The following is a 12,621-nucleotide window of genomic DNA, read 5'->3' on the forward strand; positions in this document are numbered from 1 at the left end:
GATGATTATACATGTAAATGGAGTGAAGGAAAAGATAATATTACATTTTGTATTCCATGCATTATGTTCAGCAATTAAATTCCGAATTCAAACCCGGTCATGTAAAGTAGCAAAAATCAAGACAACAATTAAGTAATAAGGTTATGTATAAAAATATTATCTCGCCACGGCGAGTTTTTATCTCCCCGTGGCGAGCTTGAGGCATTTTTTTACAACGGTGAGTTGCCTATCTTGCCAAGGCAAATTACTTTACAAGGAGAAGTCATTAACTGTTATATAAGTTCTCAAAACGATCCTTTAAAAAAGTTAGTTACTGGTTTCTATATCTTCCGGAATTCAAAGATCGTGCCAAATAAAATAATTTTTAATTATCTCCAAACTTGTAAATTATGTGATGCGGGTGAAGAGGACTTGTTCCACTTTCTGTTTGACTGTAAAGTTAAAGTAATTGAAGGAATAAAAAATATATACATATATAAATATATACGTATTATACACTTAACGCGTCAAATCTGAAGTTAGATTTTAAAATTGATGCCGACATAAAAAGGCGCAAGTATTGCTTTCCTGCTCATGTAAATTGTTCCCTGGGAGCTCTGGTGAACTTCGACACACTTCATAGGCAGCTATGATTTACTATGCACACAGGTAGATAAATACCTTAGATGTAAGGAAATTCAGTAGTAAACAAGTATTATCTTTTAAAAAACAAAGCCGACGAGGTAAAATTTTGTTCTTTCTACTTACAATTTTCCACGTTTCATTCAGGAAATAATACATGGAATGCAATTTCGATACAGTTTTTTTTTCGAACGCCACTAAGTTATCAGTATTTGGCTAATCGGGAAACAGAACTGCGATCAGGTGACTTGCATTTCCATGGGAAAGCGTCTTTATTGTCAAAGGGTAAAAGGCGAAAATATACCGACTGCGTCGGAAAAGGGTGTGGATGAAAGTACTAAATATGAGTATAAATATGAATTTCCAGTAATCATATTCAAAGTAATGGTACATTTTACAACTCATCTTAAAGATATTATCCAAGATCAAGCTTTTATTGTTTTAAAGGTTCGTGCTTGTACCGACACGGACGGAAAAATAGACACTTCGAACAAAAAAGAAAAAAATACATATTTGCCGTTTGTGTCATGGTACAAATAATTTGGTCATAAGCCGTATCTTTTTAAAGTTTCGTGTAATTTTGTCTCAATAATTTTCTTTTATTTAAAGAAGACACATGGACTTGTTTATAGATAACAATACATTTACGTCTAATTCACTGCATGCACTTACAGAAAAAACAGAATGTGTGTCTTACAATATGGCAAAAGAAAGATTTACTAGAGGTCAAACAATGACAGGAAGATTTTCAGAAGTAATATCTTTATTGCATACTCATTTATCATAAACATATTCATACATTTTAGTGCTAGCTTTACAGATTAAGTACTTAACTTTGCACTTGTGCAAAAAAAAAAACAGAGGTTCTTTATTATAGTACTTTGTACTTCTTGAACAAGTTCAGATGTATATTTATGATTCCTTTATATACATGTATAACTAAGCTATAATGATGAACTAATTTATTTTAATTTTCTATGTATGACCGTTTTTAGTTGTGAACTTGTACAATCACTATTACCAGTACAAATTAATAAATCAGTTTTCTTCAAAAGTTGCATAGTTTTCTCTCCATATAATTGTCAAATGCTCAAGGAAGGCATGTAATGGTCACTGGTTTGTTTAATAATAATAGTTACATACATGTATGTAAATATAAAAGGGAACAGTAGTTACAGTAACTGTACAAATTATACATGTTAGTAATTAAGCATGCTATCAGTGCCCTGCAAAAATGGAATATACAAGTCCATAACTAAAGATATGGTTCATACAGACTCTGAAGAAATCAAACTTAGTTTTGTTCTTCTTTGTACTTTCATGTTCATGTTTTCTGTTGACTATTTCGCCCAGCATTTAAAACCCTTTTTATTGGGACTTCAGTGTGAGTCATGTTCTATGTTGATGACTATATAGTGTTCCATAGGCACTCTCTGTTTTCTTGTTTCAATGAAATTTCATATACATCTTAGATTAAATAAAAGGTTTGTTCTACATGTATGTGTTGCACGAGCATGTACTAGCAAACTGTTTGCAGTACATGATCATGTACAGTATACATGTAACTCTTAATAGAAATATTTTAACAAATATATACATATGGATGTGAATACATTTGTAATTTTCGTAGATTAAAATTCAACTATTTAGAAAAACATCCAACCCATGAAACATATCTCATGGAGTTACTTTTTTATGAAATCATGTAGTGGTAAGTAGCTGTCAGATCTAGTACCCAACCCTTATCATAATGTTGGATTATAAACAAAATATGTCGTTTTACGACAAAGCTCATCCATAATCATACCGACTGTCTGAGTTTTTTTTAGAGTGAAAAAAATCATCAATACATCAGCTTAATGATTATCATTTATTTACAGTTAGATTTTCCTACATGTGTCATATAATTCGAGGCATGTTTAAATGACACAACCCTATCATTCTATCAATTTAGATTGGAAATCAGAACTGATATAGCAGACGCCAGAACCTGAAGATATGTAAAGCATGTTAGCACATGAAATTATCTTTTACACCGCTGCAAGAAAATAGATCCATATATTTAAAAAAAATATCAAATTAGTTTTCGCGTTTTTACCCAAATAAACAAAAAAACCCAAAAAACCTGTTAATCTAAATAGCACAGGGCTGGATTCAGGCGGGGGCGTGCCCCCCTTAAAATTTGCAAAGCACGGATGGTCTAGGGTAGCTTTAGGCGGTTTTAGATTGAAATTTCTCGCTAATTTTACCACAAAAGATATCTATATTGGACCCACTCTAAAAGAACTGTGCGCCCCCCCCCAACCCAAATATAAAAACCTGGGTCCACCCCTGGAATAGCATATTATTTGGTTTGAATTAATAAGATTTCAATTAAAAGCACTTGATGTCTAACCTCTTATCAGTACCAGTTGTTCATTTCTATCTACATGTATTTACATGACTACATCAATCGTTTACTGTCGATATTCAAGTTGTCTACAAATGTTGGACGCATAAAAGGCCATTTGATGTTTGGTTAGGCAAAGAATCCCTATTAGATTGCACAATTTCACTAGTCCTAAAGGCAGAAGTGGTGACTAAAGAGTGATACTGTACAACAATCGAATGAGCTTTCTTTGACATTTCATGCGGAAGTTTATCCAAATGTTGACAAAAAGAAGAAATTTTAGAGCAGTGCCCAGCATTGATAAAAATTCGGAGAATTTATTTGTGTTGAACCGTTATGATGAAATGGTTTGTTCCCTATTATTTACTCACATAAGCCACAGAAAACATTCTTATATGATACAGGGTCGGGTCCTGACACTTTGAAAAGGAGGGGTGTCAGCCGGGGTTCCTCAGCAGAAATGGGGTTGCTAAGACAGTACTTACCATTTTTTTCTCAATTTTATACATTGAAATGACAAAAACACACACACACACACAAAACCAGGAGGGGTCCGCACGCCCTGCCCCGTCCTGCCACTGTCATATCCCTATATCCATAAGAACGAAAAAAAATGGAATAAAACAAACAAAAAAAGCAACAACAAATAACACTCCGGTATAAATAAACTACAAGCTGACAGTTAGGTTGAAACCGATCTCAATTTTAACCAGTTTTGAGGGCAGTTATCGATCCGAATGAAAAACATGAAAAATATTGTGATTAAGTTCATAATGAGTACATACATGTATATACACAAACATGTCAAATGTAAGAACTCTTTAAGCTGGATTATTTTCCTTTTGGTATTTCTTCAACATTAATTATATTCCTTCGTACACATCTAAAAATGTACAAAATCTTCCTATAAAATTTCGTCAAAATCCATTGAGCTGTTTAGTTGGAGTTGTGCTTACAATAAAATGTGGACAGACAGGTTGATTCTAACATAACCACAAACTTTTTGTTACGGGGATATAAATAGAATAAAAATAAAAAGTCCTATTAACACGGGGTTGAAAAGGCTTACAAAAGCATACACACATTGTACAACTCATAAAGTGTAGCTGAAGCATACATAATTTCATATAATTCCAATAATGGGTTAATACAAGACTATTCAGACAAAATTTTAACCCCCACCCCAACCATCACAAAAAAAACTTACACTATAGACGGGCAAGCAGGAAGTTTGATAAAGCTGACAATGCAATAATCCACACAGTTTAAGTACAAAATGTAACACACCAAATTTCAATTTATTTAAATGAAGTGTGACGAAAATGTATAGAACAGACCTACATTACTTATGGACACCAGTAAAAGTAGACAAACTTCCCCAACTCGCTCATTTGGTAACATGCCCATTTTGACTTGGAGATGCACAATGGGAATATGTAATAAAGTCAGTGGCTTAGGGGGAGTAACGGATAAGAGATGAGTACGCCTTTGCGTAATGAAAGGAAGGACGAACACCCATATCAGTATATATCATATCCTTACTTTCAAGTGGGGGTACATTGTAAAATTATGCCCCCTATTGACTAAAGGTAAAAAAATTAACAAGCGATCTTTTAATTTTTTATCAAGAGTGTACATGATTTGCTGACATTTCTTTTTATAAATTATATTTATCCTCTTTGTATTCTACACTATAGCATCTCTGCTGGTTGAATTATCCACAAAGAAATTAACCATAAGCGAACACATGTGAGGTTTTCCGCCAGTAGGCTTTCTAATGTGTGCATAAATGTTTCGAATCTGAATAAGTACTCGACTTCTTAACTAGATCCATGGAATGTAAATGCATAACATTTATAAAGGTGTGTATTTTCTCCCATTTTCAAATAAATGAATCCTTCACAAAATACATCGAATTAAATTATTTCTCGGAAACAAAGGTGTTGTCATATGTCTTTCTCAAAAGATTGCAGGCGTAATCTTCTTCTCAAAAAAAATTCTGGAAAAATAATTCACCACTTACATCACATTTATAAGGTTCACCACCAACATGTGTGCGCATTTTAGGGTTTCGTTTCTAAGCAACACATTTTTTTTCATCTGTATGTGTTTTCATATGCTTAGATAGATTTGACTGCCGAGTAAAATCTTTATCACACACTTCACACTTGTAAGGTTTTTCACCTGTATGTGTCCTAAAATGCCTACGTAGAATATGCAACTGATTAAACCCCTTTTCACATACTTCACATTTGTAAGGCTTTTCACCAGTATGTGTTATCATGTGTCCCTGAAAAGTCAAATGACATGCATAGTGTTTATCGCATATATCACAGATATAAAGATTTTCACACGTCAACGTTTTCCTATGTTTGTCAAGAGTGTACGTCCGAGTGTAAACATCATTATAAACCACACTTTCACTAGGGTTTCTATCTATATGTTTTCTTATGTGTCTTCGAAGATCTGGTTTCCGAATAAAACCCTTGCCACATATATCACATGTGTAGGGTTTTGCACCTGTATGCATCATCATATGTTCCTTCAGAATGTGAGAACGGATAAAGCATTTATTACAGACACCACATTTGTAAGGTTTTTCACCTGTATGTATTTTCATATGTCCTCGAAGGATTGAACTTTGATTAAAACATTTACAACATATGTCACATTTATAGGGTTTTTCACCAGTATGTGTCCTAATGTGTCTCTTTAGTTCTTGTTGCCTACCAAAGGATTTTCCACATACATCGCAATTATGACGCTTTTTACTACTACATATTCTGGAACATTTTTCATGAGTGGATTTCCTGGTTAAGCCTTTATCATACACCTCACCTATATTGTTTCTTGTATGTGTTGTCATGTGTTTCTGAAGACTAGCCTCATTATCTGTACATGTTGTTATGTGTCCCTGAAGACTAAGCCCATTATCTGTATGTGTTATGTGCCTCTGAAGACTAGGCTCATTATCTGTGTGTGTTTTCATGTGCCTCTGAAGACTTGGTCCATTATCTGCATGTGTTGTCATGTGTCCCTGAAGATTAGGCTCATTATCTGCATGTGTTGTCATGTGTCTCTGAAGATTTTGGTAGTTATCTGTATGTATTGTAATGTGTCCCTGAAGACTAGGCTCATTATCTGTATGTGTTGTCATGTGTCTCTGATAATTTTGGTTGTTATCTGTGTGTGTTGTCATATGCCTCTGAAGACTAGGTCCATTATATGTATGTGTTGTAATGTATCTGAAGACTTGGGTTATTATTTTTATGTGATGTCATGTATCTCTGAAGACTGGGCTCTTTACTGTGTATAGGTTGACTATAGGTTGACATGTGTCTCTGAAGATTTTGGATGTTATCTGTATGCATTGTCATGTTTCTCTGAAGATTAGGGTTGATATTTGAATGTGTTGTCATGTATCTCTCAGGACTGAGCACATCTGTAAGGTTCTACACCTGTTTAAGTTCTGATGTATCGATTTTGGCCCAAAACTAATTCACATCATATTTACATAGTTTTCAACAGTATATATTCTCAAATGTGCATTAAGATGTGAAATTCAAGTTGAACCTCTATCACACAAATTCCATATCACAATTTGCAGTTTTTCACTAGTACATGCTCTAAATGCCTCTGAAAAAATTGCAACTTATCAAATCTCTTATCTCATACATAAAACAAAGCACCAGCATGTGTTCACATGTGCCTTTTAAAGATGGTGTGCTTGTCACTAGTCTAGCAAGCTGATTCAACTATACATGGTCTATCATTTTATCTCCATTCACTCCGGGTTATCCACTATCCTTCATATTTGGTATAACAGGCTCATCCTGAAGTGAACAGAATTTCCAAGTTAGCATGAGTAAGCTGTCGTTTTAAGAACAGCTTCTCTTAACACTAGGCAGAAAAACAATGGGTTAGTATGCTGGTTTTTGAGATTTAAGTACACTGACCCATCAGTGCCTGAAGATAAGATCAATTTTATAATGACTAGTCAGGATACCGGTATTTGTAAAGTGGTTACTTTTCGTGTAAACAAAATGTACATTGTTTGCTTTCAATAAAAAAATTAAACAAAATGTCTCACATATCTATGTGTACATGTATCTCTATAGTGTTTATTGATGTTTATTCTATTACATGTATATTGATTGGTTTAGATATACAGAAGTATTCCTCAGCAGGGATATCACTATATCAGTGTTCTAGGATTTTTCAGAAATTGAGGTTTCCTTGGGAAAAATCCATATAAAATAAACTTTTCCACAGTCAATGACTGCTTTCTTTACAGAACAAATCCTTAAAGCATATGAAGTTTTCAACTTGCCACAGGAAAGTGTAACTAAGTACCTAACTTTCCCCGACACAAATTTCACTTGCCCCGGGTAACGGGAAATAGGAATCCTAAAACACTGTATATATTTCATCTTTTTATAAAAATTCAACAGAAGTTAATCTTATTGTGAGCATTGTGAAGCAGTGTGAGCTCTATGGTTATTACAAGTGCTATCTTAATTTCCCTTAGGGTTCCCCAATATACCAACAACAAAAAAGTCATGTCCTGGAAGTAACAAAAAGTGACTGTCCTTACCAGGACAAATGATGTTAAAAGTTATCCTATTGCCTGGGACAAGCTCGAACCTACTCTAGTCTCGAACCACTTCACATATATTATGATTCAAAATGTCAACAAAATGTCTCTTGTGAAAAATTATCGAAACTTCAATAAAAAATATAAGTTTTGTAGCAATAATATTATCAGCATAAAGGAAAATGATTCCAGAATCAAACTAGGTAGATGAGACATGCACAATTTTAACAAGAAAGTTGTTAGAAGCAGCTGAAGGGCAGTACTCCATGGTACCGCTGAATCTCCACTTTTTTGTATGCCACATTGTTCTGACCCCACCTGACATATCGATATCCAAATAAAAATTCTAGATGAGCTTTAATAATTTCAACAAAAATTAAAAAATATTTCAATGCAAAATTTGTTTGTAATTGCGTCCGGTAAGGCTTACTTTAATACTAGACTCAACTGCTTGAACGGCAACTAATCTAATCAAATAAAATCTGAAATCACTTTTAATTTTCGTACCTTACACAGTGTTGTTGTTTCTTCACTTTTTTTCAATTTTGTCGTGAATAAACTTGTAAGAAGAGTAATAGAGTACGGGGGATGAAGCGAACGTTTATGATCAAAATTACATGGTCAATTCGTCCTTAAATTATCTTGTCCATATTATTATAATTATTCATTTTCTGTCTGCGTAAGGTCCTTTCTAAAGGTCCCAAAGTAGCGCTACATAAATTGTAATTATACCTTTAAAGTTCTTATGGGAGCCGTGGAGGACTACGCAAGAAAATCGGTAAAATGAGAACAAGAAGGCATTGATTCTCTGTCAGAGTGAGTAAAGGCAGTGATGTCCATAATTTTGAAACGAATGAAAGTTTTAAGTAGCTCAATGAGTGCCAATGCTACCTCAGTTTTCAAAGACCCCGATGCAGCAAAAACATTGTCTACTATACGTGAAAAATATGTTCTCGTAATATTGGTAACCAGCAGACAAAGCCCAAAACAACATTGTTTTTGTCTGCAAAATGTATTACATCCAATGTTTATTATCAGAGGTAGACGTATGAAATAGTAGCAGTAATAAGACCTATGCTAGCACTACACTCTCCAAAGAAGAGATAGTGAAAAACCACAAATGTGTGATATTCTTTTTTGGTCTCTCTACCAAAGACAATGATTGTGATTTACCGTCTATATACTGGATTCCTAAACTCCACATGAATCCATACAAACAACGTTACATAGCTGGATCTGCAAAATGTACCACCAAACATCTTTCAAAATTTATAACCTCTATACTCACAGCTGTAAAAGAGGGTCTCCAGTCCTACCACAACACGTTTTACTCCCATAGTGGTATTAATTCAACGTGAATCCTGAAAATTCAGAAGATCTTCTGGAGAGCGACCCTGAATTCAAGATTATTATTAGAATGTAATAGCATTAAAACCTATGATTTTTCAACACGTACTGTATACTTCTATTCCCCATACTCAGTTAAAATCCCGTCTTAAAAACATTATACATCATTGTTTCTCCAAAAAGATGGTACACCTTGATACAAATATATAGTTCTTGGTAGAGATTCCTCATACTTTGTAAAAACAATTCCAAAGCATCTTCCATATATAAAGAAGATGTTTTCAAAACGCTGGAATTGTTGATCGACAACATATTTGTCCAGTGTAGTAGACGCGTCAACAAACGGTCGGCATTCCAATGGGAACAAATTGTGTTCCTCTATTTGCCGACATATTCCTCCACTCTTATGAGGCTGGTATGATCCGAAAGAAAGAATATCGTTTCGCTAGATCCTTTGATCTCAGTTTACGCTCTACAGATGACGTATTATCTTTAAACAATACCAGTTTCGGGGATTGATACATCGCATCTACCCAAAAGAGCTTGCGATAAAGGATACTACAGACACGATGAAGTCAGCCTCGTATCTTGACCTACACTTAGAGATCGATGGTAAAGGAAAACTACTGACCAAACTTTACAACAAACGTGATGACTTTCCTTTCAGAATTGTCAACTTGCTTTTCATCTGTGGCAACATTCCTTCACCACCTGCGTATGGAGTTTTCATGTCACAACTTATACGTTATGCCAGAGCTCGCCGTAACTACGCAGACTTTTTGTATCGCGCGCTAGACTTCTTACAATTAGGCTTCTGGCACAGGGTTTTGTTGCTACAAGACTGAAGTCATCCCCACAGAAGTTTTATGGTCGTCATCATGAACTCATGGATCGTTACGATGTATCCATCTGCATTATGGAAACTGATTTGTTCAACGTGTCATAGTTTTCCTTTCCTCTTTCGACAACCCCGGACTTGACTTTTTATGAGCAACTCGGCGGGTGTTACTAGAAAGACAGGGAAGAGAAAACAATTTCTAGCAGAAATCAAAAGAATGTAATACAAGGGCAGACCAGACATGGAAAACAGGCACACATAACAAAGACCATATAATAACAAAAATAATACATACAAAGTAACAAAAATAAATAACAATTTGGACTCCTCTAAAACTTAATTTTAGCATGGACCAGAAAAGATTGCATGTTATGATGAAACAAAAGAAACTGTCCAAAAAAAAAACAAAACAGAATCGTTTTAATTACATAAAAAAAACAGACAGACAGTGCCGGTGTAGCACCCCTTAGAGCAGACGGGCTACTAGTAGATGTCTGTTGATACTAAACAGAATGTAGAAATACTTAACAAACAATATAACTTCTCAGTACACCAAAGAAGAACTACCTCCTCCTGAAAACAATTATCCATCCATTCAAAACATAAAAGTCACCATCGAAGGCACCTAAAACCTACCAAACAACGTCATCTAAGCCACTGACCCATATCAAATACTAGCTAGAATATTAAAACAATTTGCAATAGAATTCGCACCACACATAGCCACTGTACTCAACACCTCAAAAGAATTATTATTACAAAAAGCAATATCACCAGACCAAAGACTAATACAATTCCTTAGAAATGCATTATTGAAATTCCTATGTCATCGTCTATTTATAAACAAAGTTTCATTTTTCTTCGTCACCTCCGGGCTTCCGATGTCACGAGGCGATAACCGTAATAAAAATGCACGATACAGTGGGTGGTAGGTCTTGTTGTTAAACGTTTAGCAAACAAATGAGCGACAAATATTAGCCTGGAACAGGAAGCGTAGTCCTTGCCTGCTCCGGGAACATCTTTCTTTATACAAGTTTCTTGATCGGAACCAATGCCCCCTTTTTGCAAATACTAGTATATGGATCCGCCAGGCCCTGCATGAAATTTCTGAAAGACAACAATTCCAATTGGCACTCAGCATTGTTCTTTTTCATTTCTATGAGCGATGACTATATATAATCTCGCAGGGTTTTTATTTCTAGCTAAACATCAAATAGTTTAATATGCGTCTAAGAGTATTGTACTTGTAGACGACATATTGAATATAAAACGAAGAACGATTTGTTTATCCTGGTAAATGCATTGATAAACATATACTGATGATGTTAGAGGTCAACTATTTTTAATTAGATCGTTGTTAATACAAACCAATTTAATCATCATATTTAATATTCGCAGTAAAAGTTGTTAATTGGGTTTGTTTATTGGCGTGAAAAGCATACAATTAAATATGACAAATTAGAAATACCTATAAAGTGGACCTACACTAGTGTAACTATCTGCATTTGAACTTTAATAGGTATGCCGGTGGGACTATTTTCCTGCAGTAGTAGAAGATAATTTCGGATGTTAACAGGCTTTACAAATCGAAAGACTCTGGCGACTGCTATATCAATTCTGATCTTCGATCTAAATTGATAAAAATCAATTTTAAATTTTTCCAATTTTAGTTTAAAGTGGTCATGGGGTTTTTATATAGTTGAGAAAAAAGTGAACTGATGACAGACGATGTACGAATACTTTTGATTCAAAGAGCTAAAGGGATAGGGTCCAGGCTATTGTTAGCTAGATTTTGTTCAAATCTTACATCAAATGAAATATTCCAAGTAAAGAGGGTTCAACCCCCTCTGTTTTTCCTAGATGATGATCCGCCAATGCCAATTCGTATTAAGGCCGGGAATTTAACTGTGATAAAGTTATTCTCCTCTCTTATTGCTGCATTAAGCTCTAGATGTCACCTTTGCAGCAAGGGTAGATTTCACGCTCCAGTGAGTTCTTGTTAACTTCGTGAAAGTTCAATTATAACATAGACCTGTAATTATAGGTCTCTGATTATAAAAAAAAACGGTTTAATTATTATTTACATAACTCATAAAGCTTCTTTAAATAAATACAAAAAATCATTTCTTTGTTAAAATATGTGACCAAAAGTTAAGTCATGCATGCGTAACAAGAGTATAAAATTAAAGGGGAGAGAAACGTTATAGACAATAGACAATTTTATTCGCACAAACACATTTACAGTAAATGGTTATGGCATGAACAAAAACAGAACAATGTAATAAACATTACATATAAACTAAATTTATGACCATGGTGCGACAGTGGTGTAAATCTGATCAAAACAGATTAATCTACAGTTTCAACGTTATATATTAATATAATTTCTGTTAGATTAAATTGACCTTCGATTCCAACATTCACTCATAAATTTGATAGTTATTTTTAGTATTTCTATTGAGCTACTGTTTAATATGTATGCTAAGTCTCTTGGTGTGAGGTGAGGTTTTGATGAAGAAATTAAATTATGGTTGTCCAATTTAATTCTGTATTTTCTTTGCGTTACGTAGTGGGTGCACACCGAGAAGAAATGATATTCATCCTCTATGTTCCCACTATCACATGATTTACAAATACGTTTTTTTCTCTCTATGTTTTTTGTACCGACCCTTTCTATTTCTAGTGCATGTGCACTCAAACGAAATTTACTGATGATAAATCTTTCTATTTTAGATTTACATAAATCAACATATGGGGGTCTATTAGACGGAATAAATATTTTACGGAAAAAAGACAGTTTTTCGCTCATAGCTATTGAGTCTACTAAATTTT

The 12,621-nt window shown here is 34.3% G+C and overlaps 1 protein-coding gene across 1 annotated transcript; it reads right to left on the reverse strand.

Annotated features, from left to right (window-relative positions):
- Positions 1-1,366: 1,366 nt before the first annotated feature.
- LOC148599843 (uncharacterized) lies at positions 1,367-8,199 on the reverse strand. The gene is made up of 2 exons (XM_088558801.1): positions 8,112-8,199; positions 1,367-6,843 (listed from the first exon to the last, which is right to left on the reverse strand). The coding sequence occupies exon 2, from the start codon at positions 6,207-6,209 to the stop codon at positions 5,088-5,090; it is 1,122 nt and encodes a 373-aa protein (XP_088414927.1). The 5' UTR covers positions 6,210-6,843; positions 8,112-8,199; the 3' UTR covers positions 1,367-5,087.
- Between the last annotated feature and the right edge of the window lie 4,422 nt (positions 8,200-12,621).

This window comes from Perna viridis, chromosome 13 (genome assembly GCF_037379345.1).
Source record: "Perna viridis isolate PV_CMFRI_1.1 ecotype Kerala chromosome 13, ASM3737934v1, whole genome shotgun sequence".
Lineage (NCBI taxonomy): Eukaryota > Metazoa > Mollusca > Bivalvia > Mytilida > Mytilidae > Perna > Perna viridis.